At 37.4% G+C, this 24,438-nt stretch overlaps 2 protein-coding genes across 2 annotated transcripts in view; one reads left to right on the forward strand and one right to left on the reverse strand.

Moving 5' to 3' along the window:
* The window catches only part of LOC126367500 (protein Tob1), a 66,834-nt gene extending 56,568 nt beyond the window's left edge, over positions 1–10,266 (forward strand). The window contains exons 2-4 of the mRNA XM_050011043.1: positions 6,418–6,717; positions 7,456–7,547; positions 8,347–10,266. Of these exons, the coding sequence (XP_049867000.1) occupies positions 6,429–6,717; positions 7,456–7,547; positions 8,347–8,727 (762 nt within the window). The 5' untranslated portion in view covers positions 6,418–6,428 and the 3' untranslated portion in view covers positions 8,728–10,266. The remainder of the gene's footprint in view (positions 1–6,417; positions 6,718–7,455; positions 7,548–8,346) is intronic.
* A 376-nt stretch (positions 10,267–10,642) lies between these two features.
* Positions 10,643–23,388, reverse strand: LOC126367451 (zinc finger protein 91-like). Its single transcript, XM_050010960.1, has 5 exons — positions 23,054–23,388; positions 22,264–22,410; positions 22,094–22,174; positions 21,595–21,675; positions 10,643–18,089 (listed from the first exon to the last, which is right to left on the reverse strand). Exons 1-5 carry the CDS (start codon positions 23,192–23,194, stop codon positions 13,779–13,781), a joined length of 4,761 nt encoding a protein of 1,586 aa, XP_049866917.1. The 5' UTR covers positions 23,195–23,388; the 3' UTR covers positions 10,643–13,778.
* Between the last annotated feature and the right edge of the window lie 1,050 nt (positions 23,389–24,438).

A 24,438-nucleotide genomic window follows, 5' to 3' on the forward strand; every position in this document is an offset into this window, starting at 1 on the left:
GGTCTAAATTTCGGTAATTTTTGGCTTAGTAATTAGAACTGAAATAAGTCAGAAGTTTTCGGGCAACTTAAAATTGTGTCAAAATATTTGGTAAGTTGGGATACCTTTACCTATCTAGACTGCGCCACCAACCTAAATCACAATTAACGAAGTGTTCTGATATATGGTTCATAAAAACAGAATAATATGAGATTTTAGCAGTAGTGGTGCTTTTAGGTGCTCTGACTGTGGCGAGGCCGAAATTGGGCGCCATGGGCAATAATTTTCGAATTTTTTATCTCCACAGATAGGTGACGGGGGTACGCTTATTACGTAAAAACTTTTACTTCAGGTCAAACAGAGCCTCTTTAGCTAAAATCAACATTTCCCGCTACAATTAATGAAGTAAACCTATTTCGTAGCTGCCTGCATGAATGGGCACTAACACAATTAGGTCACATGTGGCGAATATTCCAGAATAACAATATGATTCACGCGACAGTAACTCGACGTAAACGACGCAATACCATAATACCATTTCGGTCCATTCTCTGCGCTCTGCTGTGATACTAAAACAACTCATGTAGAAAAATACCTGCGAGTAAACAAACATAATATATAAACGACTATAAAGTACGATATACCTATTAATTATATAATACAATATACCTATTAATTTCTTATCGTTTAGAACAGGAATTTTCGTATAAATTGAAAAGGATATAGAGAATATTTTTCCTTGAAAAGTATCTGGAAATAAAAATATTCCAAAGATTCCATTAAGAAATGTTCCATTTTCATAAACCTCCTGGGAATTGAACCCTGAATCTCTGAGGTAATCGACGCTACAAAGCTCTTAGGAACTAGATAAGTACCTAACCTATACATTCTCGTATTTTCGGGTAAAATATAGGTAATAACTTCTAAGTATATGATTTGCAAATATGGAATTTAACTCATTTGCTAAAAGGCAACCGAGCAAGAAACGCATACAAAAACCCGTGTCATTTTTAGCCAATGTCAAATTTTAACATGCTTCATGCATACTATAGATATTCACCGCACTTGTTTGTTAAAATAACATGTTTGTTATCATATCAACGTCTGTCCTACATACATGAGAATTTTCAGTGTCTGGCAATAATGGTGCTTGCTCCATTGTCAGCGATTAGCGGGCAACGATTGTGTGAGGCGGTAGCGTATTTCTAGTAACGCGATAGCCAATAGTGATAGTAACACAATTTCTCACGGAAATAACCGTCATCTTATAGGTAGTATAAGTTTAGAAAAGGGTATGTGATTGCCAGAAAAAAGTAAACTTTATTTTTATTATTTTTTATTAAATTTAAATGAAAAAAAAATATGTTTGCTCTTTTATAGTTACGCCTCGCCTGTTTCCATTCTAGCTAGTTATATTAGTTACATTATGGCGACCAAAGTATTATTTTAACATATTTTTCATGAATAAGCAGAAAGTAAATACTTAGCGACTTTATGTCCTATTCGCACACAAAATTAATCGCTAAACGCTTTATCGCTGACAGTAGAACTGCTTGTTAAACTCCTGTTTGATAAATTCGTCTCGACATGGTCTCGACAGCAAATATTTGTGTTTTCTCGTCGTGTAAGGCTTTGGAGATTTTGGGAAAATATTTTTTTAGGTTACGTATTTTTCCAGTAGAAGATTATTTTTCTATCCCATCCTAATTTAATGGACGGACAGTAGTATTGTAAGATAGTTTGTTGAATAGTAACCCGAGTAGCTTACGTTTTGTTGCGGATCGAGTTTATTTTTACGACTTTGGTGTAATGTATTAAATAGGTAGGTACTAGGTATTTTATAGCCTTTTTATTTACCAAAAAAGTATTTGATGTATTTACAAATTATCTACAATGACAAGAGAATAAATAGAGATTATTAAGAGCCGATAGGTATTTGCACTTCCATTTAGTATGTAGGTACACCCCTATTCTTTTAAGTCCGGAGAAAACGGTATTTTCGTAGAGACAGACCGATATTTCCACCTGTCTGTGTTCACGTACTTAGATATATAAATTAGTTTAGTTTGTATAGGAAAAAACCTAGCGACAGTCACGAAGCGAGCTGCACGTGACGAATGCGCGCGCAAATCATAAACAAGAGACGTCCTATGCCAGATAGAATTAGCTTTAGTGTAGAGATGGCAACTCATACTCACACACACACACATAAATAAATAATATGTATACTTAGACGTAACAATAAGCATGATGTACATACTATAGGTAGGTTCTCTCAAAAATTGCGATCGTATGTTGGCGCCTACTCTGCGATCAAGATTACCGCTGTTACAGTAACTATAACCACAGATCAGGTAATAGTTACTATGACTTCTAAATACAATTTCAAACAAGTTTTCTAATATTTATAATAATAACCGGCTTACATAATTATTGCCTATTCTGTAGTGCCCGTACAGGCGTATGTAATTATTCTATGTAAGCCCGTAATCCTGTAGTTTCGTTAAATTTATTTGACTTCTAAAGCAACTTGTCTACTCTAATTATAATATGATTTGTAATACATTTAGTAAAATCAATACCTACCGTACGTACCTCTCTCTACATACCTCTTTGTTACTCTCTTAATTCAATAATAACTTTCAATTTAGATACTAATTTCGTTCTTTGATTTATAGGCTGTAATTTTTACTTGATCAAAGCCTAGAATATTACCTAACTGATTGTGATGCATAATTAAGTATGATGAGAATATTTAATAGAGAGAGAGAACAGTCAAAATTTGGGAACACTCAATAGTGCTGCCGCCTAAATTTGAGCTTATTTATTTATTTATTTATAAAAAAGGTACGCCAACAGCTTATATAATAAAACATTAAATAAAATAAAAGTTACATCAGGAATTAGACTGTTACATAAGCCAATTATAGGTGCACACAACATTTGCAAAGTAGGACAACGTAATCGTTTAGTAGATAACTAAATAATAAAATTTAAAAAACAGATAATTAAAAAAATACATAAAAAAGTAAAATATATATTATGCTGGAGGACATAAATATTTATAAATTTTATCCTTATACTGCCTGAGAGAATTGAAAAATAGGTCTAGATCAGGCATTGCGGCACTTAGTTCATTATGAGTCACGCAGATGCGACTCAACGCTGTATGACTACCGACATTGGTTCTGTTAGCAAGGGGACAAAATGTTTTGCTGATGGGCTTTCTAGGTAATGTTCTGGGCACTGACAATCTAAGACGAGAGAGAAGTGGTTCACATCTAATAACTCCATTCACAGACCTATGAAGAAAAACTGCATCATGCACTTTACGGCGATTGTACAATGATGTCATTCCGAAGAACTTATAGTGACTTGAGCTTATAGTGTTTATCCCCATTCATGTTTGGATCATAGATAATTGAGATCACGTGGTTCCAGGATTTGTACTCGGTTGTTGGCAATAGGCTTGCTCACTATTACATGGGATTTGAACATAGCTGGCGATGAGTGGGTGTATTATATAATTTCTCTTCTGCCTTCTGGAATACTGGCGTAATCCAATCATATGCATTGCAATATCACTACATCACATCACCACACACATCACCAGCCCATTAACGTCCCCACTGCTGGGGCACTCCTATGGATGGATGGATAGGGAGATCGGGCCTTAAACCACCACGCGGGCCCACTTTGGATTGGTGGTTATTAACGACTGCTAATGCAGCCGGGACCAACGGCTTTACGTGCCTTCCGAAGCACGGAGGAGCTCGAGATGAAAACTTTTTTTTTGTGGTCACCCATCCCATGACCGACCTTTGCGAAAGTTGCTTAACTTCAACAATCGCAGACCGAGCGCGTTTACCGCTGCGCCACCGAGCCTCTCCTCTTATAATATCTCCTCTTATATCACTACATAGTATAAAACAAAGTCGCTTTTTCTGTCCCTATATCCCCTATGTACGCTTAAATCTTTATAACTACGCAATGGATTTTGATGCGGTTTATTTAATAGATAGTGTGATTCAAGAGAAAGGTTTATATGTATAATAACATCCATTAAATAGTGGAGACAGACAGAGTACTGCAAGGCAAGAGGGAAACCACTGCCCTATTTTTCCCTAAAAAAGTAGCATGGAAAATGCTGCACCGACAAGAGCGTGGCTCTTAAATTGATGATGATGAAATTTTGGAGAAATACTGTTATTTTTGAGATTTTTAATGTGATGTTGTTAATAATTTAATTCGCTAGTGACAAATAAATAGCGAAGTAATATTAATAACACGAAGAATCGCTCCCTCAAACAACACTAACATGTCAGTCAAAAAAACGGAAGGACAGCTAATTATGTACCACTGTGATTGGATACAAACTGAGTGAGTGTTTATTTGTAGATATTTGTTTACGTAACTCGAGAGCGACGACCGGGGTTAAAAGGAAGATCTTTGAGCTTTATTTTAGCACTATGTGGGTGTTAGCTTCTGCATTCAGAGCTAAGGATGACTTTATTAAATTAAATAAAGGTTACCTTACTCGTCGTTTCTGTAGGTATCTCTTGCGTAGGAGTTACGAATATTGCGATTCTTAGTTAACTTGTCTAGTAGGTGTGTTGTCTTCTTTCTGAGATCAATAAAATTGAACAATTTTGTTGAGACAATCCATAGAATGTACCTACGTGTCTCGTATGGTTTTTTACTTAAGTATTAATGTTTGATGTGAAATTATACAAAAATAGATGGATAGGTATATAGGTATGTATTTTTGTATATAACAACAACAGTCAATATACGAAAATATATCTATCGGAACTATAGTCTACTTAGTAGGCTGCTACATTATTTTACGCTGCATCATTATTAAATCTAATACTACTACAACACTACTGTTATACTGTTTATGAATAATGGGACAGTTATAACAATTTGCCTCCCTTAGCTATACTAAGTTTAAAATTCAAAGACACGCCATGACTAAAAATATACAGTCGATGTTAAACGCTTAACCTACTACCGTATATACAGACCACACGTATAAGTACTCCATTCTGAATTTGAAACAATCAATCGTTTACATCGATCACGTTTTAAATATTCCATTTGCAAATGACCAAAGAAAACCTTTTCTCGGAAGCGCATCATCGATTCGATTCGATTACCGAGAAATTAAATCGATTTGCAATGCTCCTCTGCGACTATGCTATTGAAAACATTGTTGTTTATACAAAAGGTGTGGCTTTACGTTCTTCTTCTTATTTTTAAAGAGAGGTATACTACTTAAGAAGACTACTAAACTCTTTGATTGTCACGGTCTCTTGGGTTTTAAACGTGTAATTATATTATGGCTAAGTCATGTTTTCAAAGCAGATTCATACCATGTAGATATACCTGCATGTGCCGGTCGTAACAAACGTCGCGATAAGTTATATAACTTTATGTGGAACAGTGATTCTAATTAATATCTAGAATAATTAAATTATTGGTCAGCAAAAATTTAGTATCGATCGCCATCGAAGAAGATTGGATAAATAAAGGATAAAATCTCTTCTTGAACTTGGATCAAGTTGGGTAAATCAGGAGGTCTAAATTGATCTAAAAAGCAATATTGCAATTCACAATGTCAACGAATGTCAAATAGCAATATCTACTTATTGCTTTATAGATCAATTGCACCAACGTGACTTAACCCTCCAGGACTGAATAAAACCACAGATCATATAAATAAAACATAGGCTATTAAGTCACCCAATCCCCTTTATCGCATACTATGTCTCTACACTCTCTTTTGAAACTCTAGTTAATCCAAATAACTCATTGAAACACACATTAAATAAATGTATTTTTCCTTTATTGCTTTAAGAACTTGTTTAAGAGGTACCCAGTTATGTAACGGTGGAAAGTTCACGTATCCTCTTAAGCTGCCAACTCTAGAGTGCTTAAACTTTTTCTTAAAAAAAGAATACTTAAACACTCTCTGCCAAGTCTTAAAGGATTTTCGCCCGTTCCTTATTGTAAAAATAAATAGGTCAAGACATTCCATTGGAGCCAAAATGCCAATAGAATCCACTTTACTTTTTTCTTTGAAAGTAAATGAAAGTAAAAATAGCAAATTCCTGCAAATTGATAAAATCTGCTGAATATATACCTACTTTTTTGAATGTTTTTTTTTTATGTTATGAATAAATTAACTACATGGCCGATTAAGTATTCATAAATGTGCTCCAATTGAAATATTGCTACTTATTTGCTATACTTAATCCCTCCGAAATAAAAAGAGAGAATCGCCCAATCGAAGCCCTCAAATATATCTTTCTGGTGCACTACAATAACAGCCCACAGTCATAATCCTATAGTTTTATGGCTTTTGTATGGTCCTTTGTAGCTGGCACTAAATAGTATCTTGTTTTAATCTAATATAGACTATTTTTTTGTCCACAGCAATACCAAAGATGCATATTGAAGTGCAAGTAGCCCTTAATTTCGTCATATCGTACCTGTACAACAAACTGCCGAGACGGCGAGTGAATATCTTCGGCGAAGAGTTGGAGAAAGCGTTGAAGGACAAGTTTCGGGGTCACTGGTACCCCGACCGGCCGTGTCGAGGGTCTGCCTTCCGATGCCTGAAGACCGGGGGGCCGTTAGACCCGGTCTTGGAACGAGCGGCGCGGGAGTCGGGCGTTCCTGTGAGGGACGTCCTGGAACATCTACCGCGGGATCTCGCCGTCTGGGTCGATCCAGGTAAACAATTGTATTTTTTACTTAACAGCGTCGTTTTTAGGTTACTTAGGGAAAATCAGTACTCTAAACAGATTCTAAACTCGTCCTTAGCACAAATTAACACAACCAATACACGCGCTATCGCTACAGCAAAACAGTCGTAATAATTTACATCTGCGGTTGCATAATGCCATACCTACTAAGTGGCGAGGCCGCGGACAATGTCAGGTAACCTTGCGAGTCCCGATGCGACTGGATGCACCACTTGTCTGTCTCCTAGACATGACAAGGGACTTTCCAGGCGACGTCCCCCAATAATAATACAGATGGCGCTGTAGAGATTTCCCTTCATTTGCATCTTTTATCTTTCCAAAGATAAAACACATTTTCAAACAATTGTTACTCAAACCGTACAAATTGCTCACAATTGCCATTATAAAAGCGATCTCGTTGATGTCTTTTATAATGAACGGTATAAACAATTTCCGAATTAGTAGCGTATCGACCTAAAATTTTAAATTTAGAATATTAATGTTTGACAGGATTCTTTATGTCGATTTCTCAGCCCATATTATGGATGATAAACACAGCATCGGTTACAAAAAAAAATGTGTAATGTTCCTATCGGTGAATGTGGGCTACGTTTCCCAAAATAATTTTATTAGGGAACGCGAACGGGAAAGTCCCTCATTGTCTTACGCTTCGGAATTTAAATGGTAATGTTGTAGATGAATCTATAAAATATAATGTACATTGCAGGTGAGGTGTCATACCGCATCGGAGAGAAAGGAGCCGTGAAGGTGCTGTTTAGCAGCGACGAGCGGGCTGCGGATGAACGGACCGACCGTGAGGTGAGCATGTTATTACACACTCAATACAAACAGAGGCAGTATTGGCAGCGTTCCGGGAGAATTTTGTAAGAGACCTGCCTCATAGCACAATTCGATATCACAATCTTCTCTTGTGTGGGTTGTGTGTGACAACAATGACTAGTCTAGTGAACCGTGGGGTGTGGCTACTATTACTGCCGGAATCGACCGCTTAACGTGCTCCCCAATTGATCTGCAATATTAGAGTAAGGTTGCCAGCATTTCAAAAACTGTTTTGAAAATTCGTAAAATGTATCTATCTAGGTTTTCACTACTCTATGTTCAAATCGTCAATTGTTTCGACACCGCACTAATTCGTCGTCATCGTTTTTAGTGTTTGGATTTTCAGTCAACGTATAATAATAATTAGCCTGATTTGATATCAAACTTCTTATTTAACCTGATTGACATGAAGGATGAATGCTCCTAGAGCAATTAAAATTCAGCCGAGTAAGACAATTGAAACGAAGTTGCATCAATCTCCATCATTTTACTATTGCAAAACAATTATTGCACGCAAATTGTTTTCATCGGACTACTGAGTGATCGTTCTTAAGCGTTACCTCAACGACTGTTACCTCTAAACCGATTAATAGGCTGTTTCAAATTGTACGATGATTAAATAATAGCTCAATTTATATAAAGGTCTATTACATGACAACTATTGGCAAAACTGGCAGCAGGTGTGTTGCAATCTTGCCAAAGATAAAGTACGATATCGCCATCGCAAGATGATTGACGTAATAGGTCTGAATACTTAACGCTTATGTGATGTTTGCAGGTGACCCGCGCGTTCAACCCCGAGGCGCAGTGCTTCCGGCCGGTGGAGCCGGCGGCGGCGCCGTCCCCGCCCGCGCCTGCGGCCTTCTCCCCCGCGCCGCCCTTCCGCGCGCAGCCACTCACCTTCACCACGGCTACCTTCGCGCAGACCAAGTTCGGCAGCACGAAGCTCAAGACGAGCAGCAAGCGCGCCAACCGCATGTCGCCCACGGAGTTCAGCAACTACATCAAGCAGCGCGCCGTGCAGCAGCAGCTGGCGGCGCGCGCGCTGTCCCCGGCCGCGGACCCAGCCGCCTACTTCGTGGCGCGGCGCGACCCGGCGGCGCCCGCCTCTGCGCCGCCCTACCCGCCCGCGCCCGCGCACCTGCTGCTGGCCAACTGAGCCGCGCACGCGCGCTAGAGCTCCGCGCGATCCGCTCATAGAGTCTTTACTTTTTTACGAGAGAGACGCGCGCCGCGATTTATTTTTTTATTTTCCGCGGGGGCGTCCCGCGCCGCCCGCCGCTTGTGATATCCGTACGATTTTCCATAACTTTTTGTATTCTCGTTCGTTACGTCGATGTGTAAATTTATCGATAGGAGCAATAATCGGCCGCGCGACTCGCCGGCGATTTATTTTCGTAATATTATAATGCCGAGTCAAGTTTTTGATGTCTTCGTTCGATATCGATATATTCGTAGGGTGTAAGGGAACGAGAGGCCGCACGGCCGCGTGCGCTTACGACGACGTACCTTCTAGAGCGAGCCTGTATACATACGTCCTCCGATCTAAGAAAAATACTGATATATAAATATGTATACATAATATATATTCGTACGCGATAATTGTCTAATTTTTCACGTGGAAACGAAAGGCCAATAGAGAAATTACGTATTTTTAATATTGAAATTCATACTTACTATAGTGTACTGGTATGTATTACCTACTCGTATGTAGGTAATAAATGTTTGCATATCCGTTCGGACGGCGTCGGACGGCGTGGCGGGCCGCCCGAAGGCGTCGGAGATCTCACCTAGTGTAATCATCACTCGTACGATTGTACCCTTATAATAATATAATATACATAATATATTAATAGGATTAGCTACGTTTCAATCTAACAGTATTTTTTTAAAAAGATATTAGTCCTCGTGTACATTTCCGGCCGACCGCATCGCGACGGCCGGTCTTTAGTCTGTATGGTATACTTATATAATATTGTTATAATAAAAGACATGAATATGAATAAATGATAGAAAAAAATATTTCTCAATTCATAAAATAACGGGTGCATGCAAATTCATGGAAATAAATACTATGTGTTATTTATCTTTTTTATATTTCACTTGGCAATTGGTATCAGTTTTTCAATGGAGGCAATAAGTAGTGTTCCTAGATAGTGGGTAGCCTGTGTAGCGGTATGCGAGTAGGCAGCTTGTTGTTGAGCGGGCGCCGCGTGCCGCGCGCGGCTCGCGTGCCACAGTGTTCAATGCACAACAATGACAAGTTGTATTTCTTGGAAATGTGCAACTATTTTTTACTATTTTTATATTTTGATTTAGAATTAAGTCTAGTTGTATGATTTGAATACCTGTACCCTTTATGATATCCTCGTTAATTATTAAAATTATTACGTAATGTGTATATCGCGGTCTCGATTGAAAAACTGACCATATATGCTACAGTATTTTGTAGATAAAATCTATAATGTAAGTTTAAATAATACAACTTAGTGTAATGAGATTTTTATTATAAAGATTCTTTTTATTTTCTTCCTTTTGTAAGATTATATTCGATGGAAGTGTTAAAGATAATATAATATTTGCATAATATAGTAAAAGCGGCTCTCCATGTCCGCAATATAATTAGTCAATAATAATTTTTCATATTGTTGTACGACTTTTTAAGTTTATATTAAAATGTTTTGTGCAATCTACAAAATGTGTTTTTCTTTAACGTAAATTAAAATTGTCCATACGTTATTCACTACTTTGCCGGGATACGTAAGTGTAGGAACCATAAACAAGTTTATGGTGCATGTTATATTCCACAAGTTACTGCTCTGCCTCCTCCATAGTATATACAACTCCAGAGGCAACTTGGGTTTAGGTGTATGTACAGGGAGCTAAAGAAATCTCACAAATTACATGAAAACTGCAAAATCAAATCAGTCGAAAAAATCGCAGATAATTGAATGTACCTAACCTTCATTGCCAAACTGCCAAAGCAGTTCCTACTGCTACCTATTATTCGTTGAGTATTCTATAGCCAAAGTCAAAATTAACATAGAGGGTTAAATTGAAATAAAACAACGAAATAATCATTAAGTCACTTTATTTATCAAACCACATAGTTGACAAAAGTAAACCTCATCTATGGATAGTTCATGTAGTATTTTTGCAGGCAAATCGTTTATAATACGGCAAACGGGGCAGTGTGTATTAAAACAAATAGTTAAACTACATCTGGCTGCATCACATCGCACTTTCCTATGCTTCTGTACTTTTCTGTCACTCTGAGCCTTCATTTGCTAGAGCGAGATAATGCGACTCGCTCTGAGTGACCCGGTCTCTATCTCGCTCTGAGTGACAGAAAAGGATAGAAATATAAAAAAGTGCGATGCGTTGCGGCCAGATGTAGTTCCACCTTCAATATGGAATAGATGTTGCTGGGTTCATTTGCGTCGCAGATAAAATCCAATAATGTAACAACCTAAAAGACCTAGAATTGTCGCTTTCATCCAAAAGCTATTCAAAAGTATGAGAGTTCATAATTTAGTAGAGTTTATAGTGTTGTAAGCGTGTAATTATTTCTATGTTACACTAAAACAGGTACTTACTTTACTAGTTGGTAAATAAAACATTTTTATGTGATGTTACAGTATTGGTTTTCATGTGCGATATATCCGAAATGTATCAAAACTTGAAACACGTCTCCTAAACAAAGTAGTTTTCAGCCTTTACACAGATTCAAAAGACGTGCAGAGTTTAATATCAATATATTGATCTCATCAAACCTATAAAATTTCGGTTTTGTATTATAAATGACACGCCTCCATTTACAAAGATTTAGACAATTGACTATATTAAATTACATTGTATATTCCAACATACAACAAGTAGGTATAGGGTAAGTACAGGTACATACAGAGTGAAGAGGAACGCTTTTGACAATATTTTATGAATATGTACAAATATATTTAAGTTATAAATGTGACAAATACCAAAAGAAAGCGTTGTTTTTATAATAATCCATAAATAAAATGTTTGCATAAACTTATGCCAGTATTAACATTTATGAAGGTCGGGTTTTTTTTTTCAAAACATTCATAAGATAGAAAAATACACTTAGACAGACTTCTTAGAACATTATAAATGCATATCTACTGTAAAAAAAAAACAGAAACATACTGTAAGAAAAAAGATGAAAAAAAAACTGATCATGGAAAACTGAACCTAAAAAAGCGATGGAAGAGGCTCAGATGGAGAACTGGAATGTTAGATTTCCTGAATATGATAGGGACATGGAGTATGAAAACAGACAACTAGAATCTCCTGAACCAGGTCGCTCATCAAGGCTGATATGTAGGCACATACCTCGGACAGATAGTGATCCTTGGGACTGCATTGTGCGGAATGATCGTGCAGCGGAAGAGTCTTGCTACCGCCCAAATGAAGATAATGGGACACCTGAATTTGACGAAGATTACAATACATGTTATCAGGATGAGGCATCTTATCTTGCAGAAGGTAAGACAGAGGAGGTTTTGCAAACCGGGACTGTAGCAGCTACCGCAGGACAAGATCTATCCAAGTCCTCATCTCCAGGACCAGGCAATAGATCTTCAAATATTGATCTTTCATTTCCGAAACGGCAGGACGATATTACCCATGTTCTGGAAATGATGAGATCTTTTAGATGAGGTTTCGCTGTTCACAAATATTCCGGGTAAGGTCAAGGTTGAGCCCAAAAAATCAAAAGGAAAGTACCTATTCACGGTGACCAACTCTTATTTATCCCCTGACTCAGACTCATCCAAGACAGAACATGCAAAGAAGCAAAATTCAGTTAAAACTCCTACAAGACGTCAACCGGCAAGTTTAACCACCATCCCTGAACTCCAAGAGGGCATAACACTGGAACCTAAAGTAGGGTTACACACGGGTAACCAAGGTTACCCAAATGTGTCCTGGCCTACGGAAAATTCGGATTGATAGAGGTGGGATTTTTTGGAATCTTAAGAGCCACAAAAGGACTATCAAATAACGATGCCATGAAAATTGGACTTCAGTACTCGGGACACTGTAGGAGGATATCAAACTTGTACAAATTCCCTAAATAAGATCCATTCCCCTCATGATGAAAAAAGCAGTACAGCATGTTTCTGTTGTAACTTGAACATTTTATGTTTTATTACAACTACATTATGTAGTTGTAGTTGCTACATTATATTGTTTCATGTCTTGAAACAATATTTTTGGCACCTATTACATTTTACAATCATGAATTGTCTTTGAATCCAACGAATCAAATCTTTAATTTAACCACAGGTAAAAAATAGTCATAATCATATTTTGTAGGCCATTATAGATATAAGAATAGTCATTTAACCATAGATGAGGGTATGCCCATGGTGGTAGCTAGACTGTATAAAATATACACTTGTAATTACTAAAAATAATCAGTACATTTTACTAAAACTTAAACGATCATTTTTTGCAATCCAAATCAATAACTCATTACACTCTAAAATTATATCATTAATAATATTCTAAATTATTTACAAAGTAAAACTAAGTGTTAATTAAAGTATTAACGAGTTCAAGATCGAATCGATCTCAAAAATATCCATTTTAATATACTCATATTTTTTGAAAAATATAATGATACTTATACATACAATACTTAACACTGGTTATGACTGACTTTGACTATCTTAAAATTTTGGCCCATGATTCCAATATTCAAAAATAGAGAATTACATAAATCACTTTTGTCTAAGTAAGTTTATTACAAGTTATTACTCCCAAAATTATAAGTACCTATGAGTCTAAAATTGTCCAATGTATTATAAATTTATCCATTAATTTAGAATAATGTAATAATATTTAAAATCACAATGGACATGATATTATAGATAATAAATAACACAATAAGTGAGCAAAGATTTAAATGACGAAACCTAAAAGCTAAAACAAAAAAGGTAAAAAGAATTACTTCTCGTAAACACCCCACCGCATAAGCATCATTCATTAAAATAAGGAATGACAAAATAATAACACAAGATTAAGAAAAGTTAGAAAAAGCTATTTACAACATTTGAAATGTCATTTCAATTCAATTTGTATAAAAAAAAACCCAATATAACTAATTAGAGATAGTAGTCCCTATGTTTGCCTTTTGTCTTCATTTCTAACTCAAGAAATAGAATAACGTAAAAATTAAAATGTGGATCAGTGGGCCATCTCGATATGCCGTTGTAAACTCTTCTTATTCATGTAAAAGCGGTCACACATGGCACATGGGAACATTGCGCTTTTGTCAGTCTCGGAGTGTCTCGCTCGAGTGTGAGAGGAGAGGTCCAAGGCTCTCGCGAAGTATACTTTGCAAATGTTACAGAAATATTTAGTAGGCGTAGCGTGCATTGTGCGGTGAGCGATTAGATCGCGAGGTGTGGCCACGCCGTCACCACACTGTGCACAAGTGAACTCTCCAGGGGGCGCCACGCTGACGCTGCCGTCATCCTCCGACTCGTGGTCAGAATCATCTCCTCCGTGGTGCCTGATTCTATGAGCGCGCAAAGCTTGCTCGTTATCGTACTGAGCTCCGCACAAATCACACGGGTAAACCTCTTCTTCCATATGGCTGCCGGTAGAGAAAGAAGCAGAAGTACCTTCTCCACTTTCGTAGTGCTTCTTCATGTGCACTAACAAAGTCGATTTCCTTGTGAAACTCTTGTCGCAAACTGGACAGAACACAGAGTTCGGTTGGTGCACTTCATCCATATGGCGCTGATACGCAGCTCGTTTAGTGAATTCCTTGTCGCAGATATTACAGTATCTATCTTCCATAGCGCCAGTACTGCTATTATGTTGCTCCATTTCAACGGAATCATCCGATCGTAACTTTTTATTTGGATTGACAACCGTAACTTCTACTTCTGGAGGTAGCCTCCTCTTAGCCACGTTCACAGGAGTAGAAGTGACTGTGGGTTTACTAAGAGCTGCGTGTTCAACAACTTCGTGTTTGCTCACCTTACTCGTCACCTTATGTTGCGGCATCCACAGGCCAGTATTGTTAGCGGCTGCTTTACCATCAGGGGAACGCAGATGCCAACCACGGTGGCTTTTCAGTGCAGCGATAGACGTGTAACTTTTATGACAAATTTCACAGTCGAAGGTTTGTTGTTGTGGTGTTATTTGATTAATACATTGATGATTTTGCAATGCAAGTAAGCCGACGAACTGTTTGCCACATGTGTCACATGGATATCGCGCTTGGTAGTCTACACTAGGGTCTACTGCCTCCTCAGCTTCATATTCCTCCATTTCAGGCGTATTGTCTTGCGACTTGCTAGAACCCTGATTGGCATTATAACCTAACAATTCGCGAGCATGAGCAGCTTTCAAGTGCTCGTAAAGCTCCAACGTAGAGTTCAGAGGTTTACCGCATATTTTACACATTTGTGTTGTGGACTTGTGGACGTTCTTTCTATGACGATAATACGACTTTTTATCCGCGAAAGTAATCTTGCAGATAGTGCAATTAGACCTGCCGCCGTCCCCGGCTGAAGGTAGGCTTTGTGTGTCTGAACTTCCTCCCGGAGTAGGGTTTTTAAATCCGTGTTTAGCGCGTTTGTGTTTCCTCAAACTATCCCTAAACGAGAATCGCTGATAACAAATATCACAAGTGTATACCTCACCTTGAGTGAGTTGTTGTTGTACATTATTTGTAAAGTTAGCAAAGTTGAAACTGTTAAACTGCGGTGTCGACAAAGTAGCACCGTTTTCATCAATATTATATTCATCTTCTTCGGTGGACGCATGCATAGTGTTCTCCTCACTATCATTTCGGTCATTAAGTAGATCTGCATGCAATACTTTCTTATGCTTCCATATATTTTTCTTATGCATAAATCCTTTACCACAAATATCACAAGAATAAGGAGCATTAGGAACATTAGGACTTGGCTTGAAAACTATACCTGAAGTTTGAGCCACATTAAACTGTTTGATAGGCTTACCAATAATTTGCGGAGAGAATCCACCCGTTTTGGGTTCACCCGGTTTTCTATTGGTAGTGGGAACCTTTGCGTGTATACGCATGTGATTAGAAAATGCTTGACGACTTTTGAATGATCGAATGCATATATCGCAATAAAATTCCTGGTCTATGGAGGATGCGTGCCCGGCACCAGGATGTGATTGTTGCACGTGTTCGGAAAGTTTTTGAGGTGTACTGTAAGAATTATTACAAACACTGCACGGATAAAACTTAACTCGTAAATGAGTATTCTTGTGTTCAGCCAATTCTGATGGCCTCAAGAATTTCTTTTCACATTGGTCACAGTGATGAGCGATTTGATTGTGCTCAGCAACCTGATGGTCAGTCCACGCATCGACAGTTTCAAATATGGCATTGCATTCCGTACAAGAATAGTGATACTCTTCGACTTCTTCCTTTACAATAGACATGTCAGGTTCATCACCTTGGACACCTATGGCTGAATGTGCCATGTAGATGTGCTTGTTTAAATCGGCAGTTTGCTCAAATTTGGCGTCGCAATGCTTGCAATAGTGAGGCTTATCCTCGTTATGTATAGCCTTCAAATGTCTAACCAAATTAATGTAACTGCTGTTTTTCTTTCCGCACAAGGGGCAATCGGTCATTCTACCATCAACGCATTTGCTTTGGGAATCCTGGTCAAAGCTCCCTGCGTGTACAGCTAAAGCATGATCGTTAAAATCTTGCATATTTATAAATTTCTCAGTACACAAATCGCAAGCGATATAAACTGTACAATCACCATTTCTAATGTGTTTCTTCCACAACACTTTGTCCTTGAATCGAGAACCGCAGTGCACACAAACAAGGGGAACCTGGGATTGACCATCTTCATGAACGTCCAGTACATGCTTCATTATAAACTGCTTTAATTGGAATTTAGCTGGACACAGTTTGCAAGCGTATGACCTAGCATTAAAAATATCTTTGTAATGAACTTTTGAGTCTTTTGGCTCTTCCTCTAAAACCAAATCATCAGTGATACCATTTTCGTTGTAAATAATTTTCCACAAGTCCGTGCAGGTGTTAGATCTCATGTGACTGAGTAATGCACCAATGTGGCTGAAGGTGACGACACAATTGTAGCAGGTGTGTTTAGGGACTTTCTGGCCATTCTTTTGTAAGTGCTGAATAACTGCTTTCCTTCGAGGATATTCCTTGTCGCAGCACAGACAACGTTTTGTATTGATCTGCTCTATAACATCACGATACTTGAGTATGAAGTCTCTCTGAGTCTTGGTTACATATTGTTTATCAGGATCTAACGTTTTAACATTGGCTTCGCTATCCACTGTTTCATTAGGATCGACTGTTTCGTCGAGTTCTTCTTCATCTTCTTCATTGGCTTCGCTGTTGTAAGAATTTGTCTGCATATCCTCATTGATCTCAACGACAGGGGCCAGTCCTATTGGTGGAATATCTTCATCCTCTTCATCTTCGTTTTCATTTTCATTACCTTCATGTTCTCGATTGTCATTTGCATCCTCACCGTCTTTTTCGTCAGCATCTGGTTTAGCTTCACCATTGTCATCCTCATGGTCGTCACCTTCATCATTATTTATATATTTCTCTGTTTGATTCTCCTCTACATTATCTTCATCATGTTGCATATTTTCATCTGCATCATTTTCTGTATTGTTTTCGTCAACTTCATCGCCTTCGCCATCGGCAACTTTCTGCTGTGCAATTTCTATTTCGTTGTCTGATTCCATATCAACAGTATCATATGGTTGGTTTTGATTGTTTTGTACTTCACCGTCCACTTCGTCGCCCTGAGTGTCGTATGCATCAGGTTCCGACAATATAGTTTCGACTTGAAAAGACGCAATTTCAGGTTCAGATATCAAAGTTTCGGGACTACCCGGAGCCGAATTCAAAATTTCAGGCTCCGACACTAAAACTTCAGGTTTAGTAGTCAGTAAAGTCTTCAGAATTTGGGGTTCTTTCTTTCTAATTTGTAAATCTTTCAATGCTTTTATGCGGAGGGGATACGGCAAATTATTCTGTGGTGTTTTTGAAGGTTTTACGGGTATTGGTTTCGGTGGGGCTATTATTTTTGGTTGCACTGCTTTAGTTGGAATTGACTTCGGATTAAGTTGTTGCATTTTGTGGTTGACGGGGTTAGGCATCAGCCGAGCTTTGGGATTAAACGGATTTGGCCTGAGTTTCGGTTGCATATTGATGAATGATTTTTTGTTAGTAACTTTATTTGTGTACCTGTCAAAACTGTGTGCGGTGAGTTCGTGTCGACGTGCATTGTGCGAATATCTGTAGGAGCGGCCACAGACGAGGCAGTCTTTAGAGGCAAGTTGTTGAATGCCTTGACGAGATTGCAAGGTCTCGCCTGTTGGGCGCATCACCGTGATGGAGACCTCCGGCATGTTGGGTACTTTGGCGAAGGACTGCACGGGCTCATTCATTTCTTCATCATCATCGTCAACATCATCATCATCTTCTTCTTCTTTGTCGCTGTCCATACCCTGTAATTTTAAATAATACGAAATCAGTATACTAAATATTATAAAAAAACAAAGTCCCCGACGTATCTGTCTGCTGTATGCGACTAACTCAATAACTGCCGAACGGATTTGCGTACTATTTACACCAATAGATTGAGTGATTCCAGAGTTTAGTAATTTATTAAATGCATTGTCAAATTAATTTTATTTTTAGATCAGGACAGTAAATATTCTAGTTTCATTGCCAGTATTGGGATAGTCTAGTATCATTTGGGGTTAATAACCCTGAATGTTGTGGTAAATGTGAATATGACTACGAGATTTTTGAGATTGCGTAATTACATTATGTCTTCTTCTTATATTCAATAAAAGTAAACTGTTTGAGATATCATAAGTACAGTCCTACTAATATTATAAATGTGAAAGTTTGTTGATCCAGAATTCCAGACAAACCGTAAATAATAATAAACAAAACAAAAACAATACAAATATACAACATATAAATTACTAAAATAATTCACAGTTTCGAGATTCAACATTTGGATGGCATATCCGTTTTAAGACAAGTGTCGCAAATGGCACTACCTATCATGATCACTGTTCATTACATTATATCTGCGTTCATATACTATTTCAAATAATTTAATAATTATCATTTAATACTTCAGTCTTGAACTGGGAGCGTAGCAAAATTAAAACTTCAACTGATTCATCTTGCTTATGTCGTAAAAATCGATCAGTGGACGGGTAGAATAGTAACCCTGACACCAGGGTTGATGGGGTTGGTAATACACCTCACAGCCCACACGATAGAAGAAGAGTGGACGGGTGGGGAGGGCTGTACCTATACTTGATTACATGACTGACAGATTATAAACGCGATGAAAATGACTTGTGGTGACGGTTCATCATAATATCCACCTTAGGACTTCGTAAAATGGCTGGTTTTTGTACAGATATATGTATGTATTGAACTTAACTTTAGACTGTAATAATAAGTCCCAATGTAGTAAATAAACATTATGCAAGGGGTATAAAATAAACTCTATCAGTGCTCTATAGTGCTCTGTAGTAGTATGTTACCCTTTATTAAATATGACACTTCAACAAAACCACAACTTAATTGCAATCATTAAGCAAATAATATATTACTAATAAAAGATACAAATACTACCAAGCTAATTTTTAGTTTTCAACTACAAAGTACAAAATATAAAACATGATTTCATAAACATAATGGGCATTCATAGCCATATATAAATGGTTTATTATTTATTATTATTATAATTAATAACAATTATTAAATAGTTATATTATTATAAGTAAGCACGTGTCACGGCATTATGCTGAGGGAGATCCTTTTTTTATTTTGGGCGCCTCCATTGTGTATTTAATGTCTGTATTATTTGTCTTTGTTTTTTTTTTCTATATTTTTTTTATTTATTTATTTCTGTAATGTAAGTTGTAAATGTGGCGTCCAATATGGAAATAAATATTTTCTTTCTTTCTTTTCTTTCTTTAAATAATTATTAATTATTATTGATCATCATCTCTCTAGCATTGTCCCGTTTTCCACAGAGTCCGCTTACCTAGCCTAAAGATTTGGCAGGTCAGGTTTTTTTTAACCCTGAACCTATATTTTATCGTTATACACGACACAGAATACAGACGTGTCTTGTATGCTCTCCACATGCGTACTTTCGACATATGATACAGGTCTGTCTCGTTTTCCGATCGCGTTTAACACTTTTGCAGATTTGGCAGCGTCCACGTTTCAACGTAACATTTTCTCCAGGAACACTTGGTATAATATTGCTTTCTGAGCTCTCAACCTGCCCTTTCTGTGTTCCCAAAAGACTGACAGCCAAATCTCTAATAAACAAACGACGTTGTACAATAGGTGATGCACTTTGGGAACTCCACATCACTTGGGCATTGACTGAAGCAATATTCAACATTGTAAAAAACAAACTAAGTCTCCAGTCGTTTGTGTTCTGCATGGTGGTGTAATAATGCATGAGGACATTCAGGACCTCCACACAAGACTGCTTCTTTTTATATTCATTCACTACTGAGTTACAATTGAGTTTACAACCCTGCGATCTTTTATAATACTTGGGACAGTTTGTCAGTATATTTACTGATTTGGAATCCATTGTTACATATGAAGTCAACGTCACATCTCGGTCTAAAAATGCAGTCATGTATGATTTACATTTTCTATGTTTCGAAGTAAAAAGTGGTGGAATATTATCATCTTTCGGATTAAGTGCTGCAATACAGAATAACTGATATTCATGTTTTAATATCTCCATAAGAGACAGTGAGCAGAACCAGCTGTCCACAATAATAGTTCTTCCCGTACCAGCTAAATGCTGTACTAATTTTCTGACTATATCTTGTGGTCCAGATATAGTGTCCATTATCAAATCTAAGTTATTGACGTAAAAACTGGAAGTATTCACAAGTAATACTAATTTTATACCACTTATCAATGGTTTCTTATTATTTGTATAGTGAAATGGACAGGGTCCATATACAGGCACAATAATCTCATCGACTACAGCGGTATCTCCAACATCAAAACTTTCTCTGCAATTTTTGGCGAATGCCTCAAACACCGTGCGCATATCTTTCATTGCATCAAACTGATTTACCTTGTTTTCTGTGTCAAATGATATGTTCTCCAAAAGAAATTTAAATCTATGATACTTCATAGCCTTCTTGATGCACAGAGGTGCGCATACATCATGCCATAGGTCACGGCATTTCTGATATGTTGGCCTCATTATGCCGTGCATATAAAGTATACCTATAAGTGTTTTTATTTCACTAAGTTTCGTGAATGATGAAAATCCATGACCATTAGTGAGAATATTTTCATTTGTAGCATTAACAATACATTCAAGCAATTCATCAGTGAACAGTAATTGCCATGCGTCTTTAGGTTCTGGACAAAGTGCCAAAGTATGTATTGTACTTTGTTGTCTGAGATTTGTAACTTCTTTAATTTTCTGACTTATTTCAGGAGCAGATAATTTTGGAGATTTGGAGATCAATTGTTTGTCTTTACAAACATAACCATCAGTTGCATCAATATAAAAATCATCAACGTCTGACATAAGTTCTGTATCACTTTCTGAATCATGATCAGATTGTATTACAATATTTTTTTCTTCACTGCATTGTAGTGAGTTTATGACTTCATCTTCTTGAATGATATCCAAGATGGCATGCACACGTTGCCAGTCCATTCGAGGATCTACATATTTCTGTGGAGGAAATTATTCCAATTGAACTATCCTAGCGCTCGCACTCACACTCAGCATGATTAGAACTTGGTACTGTTTTTGGATTTACAATTGCTTTAAGCATAGTTCAAAAGTAATACCAAAAATAAAATGTACAATACAATCATCAGAGTTGAAGTGTCATATTAAATATCAATGGTTGGCATATCTATGCTGGTATGCAATAACAGTGTATATATTGGTAGATGATAAGGCACAGTGACTGTAATCTTTACCTTATCACTCCTCGGTGTGAGCCCCAATGAAGCCAAGATTGGTGGGCCTTCGGGCTGCACTTTATTTGAAGTACCAGCATTCTGAAATATAGATAAATAATAATTTAAAATTAAATTTAATCCAGTCACAAATTTATAATAAATGTAAGATTAGCTTAAAATCCTGTAAATATTTTCAAGAATATACAAAGAACTGTGGACATTTTACTCTCATTAAAAAAATATATTTTTTAATCTACTATTCAATGCATTTACAGAAGAGCATCAATGGAAAGGAATTTATGTTATTTCTATTTTATTAGTTGGAGTCTTATCAACACACAAGTTTCTTGTGCCTTTATAATAGCTTGACAACTGTTTGAATGTCCTTGACACCAAAGCACTAGGTAGTTGTACTGATGCAGACTTGTTGATTAGTAGTTGTCTCACATAAACACTCTAGGTATTTTAAAAATATCATAAATTACACTAAAATTATATATTTTGTAACCATACACACCTCTGAATCAGGATAGGCGCCATCAATAACCACTCCATCATCATATGCCTCATCTGATAAAGGTTCACTTTTTATATTCACCTGAAAAAACATGATGCACATATAAACAATAGAATCACAATTGGTAACTGACAGTTCCAAGCTTAAACCATACAGAAAAACAAACCCACCTCTTCTAGTTGGCTGCCATCCTTTTTAATGAGAGACTGTAGTTTATTTTGTGTCCTCTCACATACTGACTTAAATATATGCCAGTTATGAACATTGTCCACACATTTCTTACAGACATTGGTTGGCAGCTCGTCATTTTCGGTTATCTGGAAATACAGACATACGCAATCAGTGTACGAAGGTCAAAAGATGCGCGCGTTTCATCAGAACAAGTGAGGCAAAACCGCGCCTCGAGAATAGATACGCGAGGTGAAGAGAAACTAAGTAGGTAGGCGTAGGTATAGCCGAGCGGCGGCGACCGGCAGCTCCTCGACCGAATAAGTAGGAGCGAGTCGAGGGGCAGGCAGCCGCGAGCCCCTCGAGGGTTACCGCTCGATATACGCACACAGCTATAGCGCACTCACGCCGACACCGACGCTTGCCTCGTTCCGAGGGACAAGCTGCACCGGCCTGGTCTCGTCCGATAAATCAATACGCCCGGTGTCCCACGCGGTCCTACCTAGCGATACGCAGGTCCCCTCCCGATCAGATCCCCGGGAAAAATGCCAAATCCAAACCTCATGATACAAGCCATTCCTCGCCGGGTTCACGGAATGCGACGCGTCGCCGCCACGAGCCGAGCGATAGCCGTGGAGCATTACAAAATGGTGGACGATCTTACGACATCTCCACCTAAACGAGCGCTGCATGACATTGCTCGAACCGGGGCGGATGACGAGTTCTCACGTACATTGAGGGTCTACTTTCACTAAAAACTTCATTTTATCACTTATTTTAGGGATTACTTACTTGTACGTCCACGCAATCTTTGATTTTCGAAGCGAGGATGGGAGGTTCCGAGTCATCCGAACTGGTGGTAGGAAAAATCGGCAGTAATTCGCCTCGAGATGACAAGCACAGTCTACAAACACGATCATAATTCACATTCATCGTAAATAAACAATATTCTGGAGCTATTAACACGTTCCACTACTTCTAAAAATCGGACGCCATGTCACCACGACCACTTCAACACAAAGCACTGCACATCGTCTTGCTTGAGCACGAAAGCGGCTGATGATGAGCATGAGAAGTCGATAGGTTCGGTTCGGGACGGCAGGGTCGGGTCGCCGACCACCTGTCGTTCTGCGCATGTGCGCGTAAACTGACGTCAGGTTGACCAACATAACGAACGTTGAAAATGGGAATTCTCAGAAGTTACAAACCATTTGATACAAATTATAATGCAATTCAAAAGGTGTTTTAAGTACCTAACTGACATGTCAGTTTTGAACATGAATCAAAATATTACGGTAAAATTAATTTCCCAAGACAATTAATTAATGTACATCCTCTTATCTATTACCTTATGCAATTCTTATGCTTTTCTAACCTAACCTCGAATGTTAAAATGATTCATGAAGTTATCCCAATACTCTTAAATCGCTTATTTTGTTCTAGATTAAACTTTGTTATTGACATTTGTCAACCAACATCAACATCATAAACAATATAATATAATAATCTTAATTTAAGTCAAAAAGAAAACTAAGATTATGACTGAATAATTAAAGAGTGATACCTAATTACAGAATAAGCCTGACTTTATTTTTGGATTAGCAATTAATTTTTATCATTGATCCGCATTTATGAATGTAAACCAAATTATAAAACTACAGATAAATAAAAATGTTACATTCTCATCCGAAATAAAAATAATCATCAAAAATAAAAAAAGATACAAAATAAATGATCATAACATCTGCTAAATATTGTTTAACTCGCTCTTCTGTATTAGAGGTCTCTTTCTACCATCTGCCGTCACAGTAGCGCCAAATTTAAAAGTTGAAAATTTAACAAATAGCGGGAAATACGAAACTTAAACACTCTTTTTTTATATTTCATAAGCCGCTTCTTAGCACAGCTGAGATTTTTAGGAGTTTTCATGAAACTTTCTACGCTTTAGAAAAAGTTAAAATATCTAATAAGTAGTCACATATTTGTTATATTAGATAGTAGTATTTAACCAATATTTGCAGTAGTTTGATTGTTTTTGTATGCCTTTACCTGTATATTTTTTTCTCCTAGATAGATAGGTAGGTAGGTATGTTCTGAAACGATAGTTTTGGATAGTACGAATAAAAGTTGGGAATGAAATAAATAAAATAATACATAATTTGGTATAATATTGAATT

This window comes from Pectinophora gossypiella, chromosome 6, assembly GCF_024362695.1.
Source record: "Pectinophora gossypiella chromosome 6, ilPecGoss1.1, whole genome shotgun sequence".
In the NCBI taxonomy this organism is placed as follows: domain Eukaryota; kingdom Metazoa; phylum Arthropoda; class Insecta; order Lepidoptera; family Gelechiidae; genus Pectinophora; species Pectinophora gossypiella.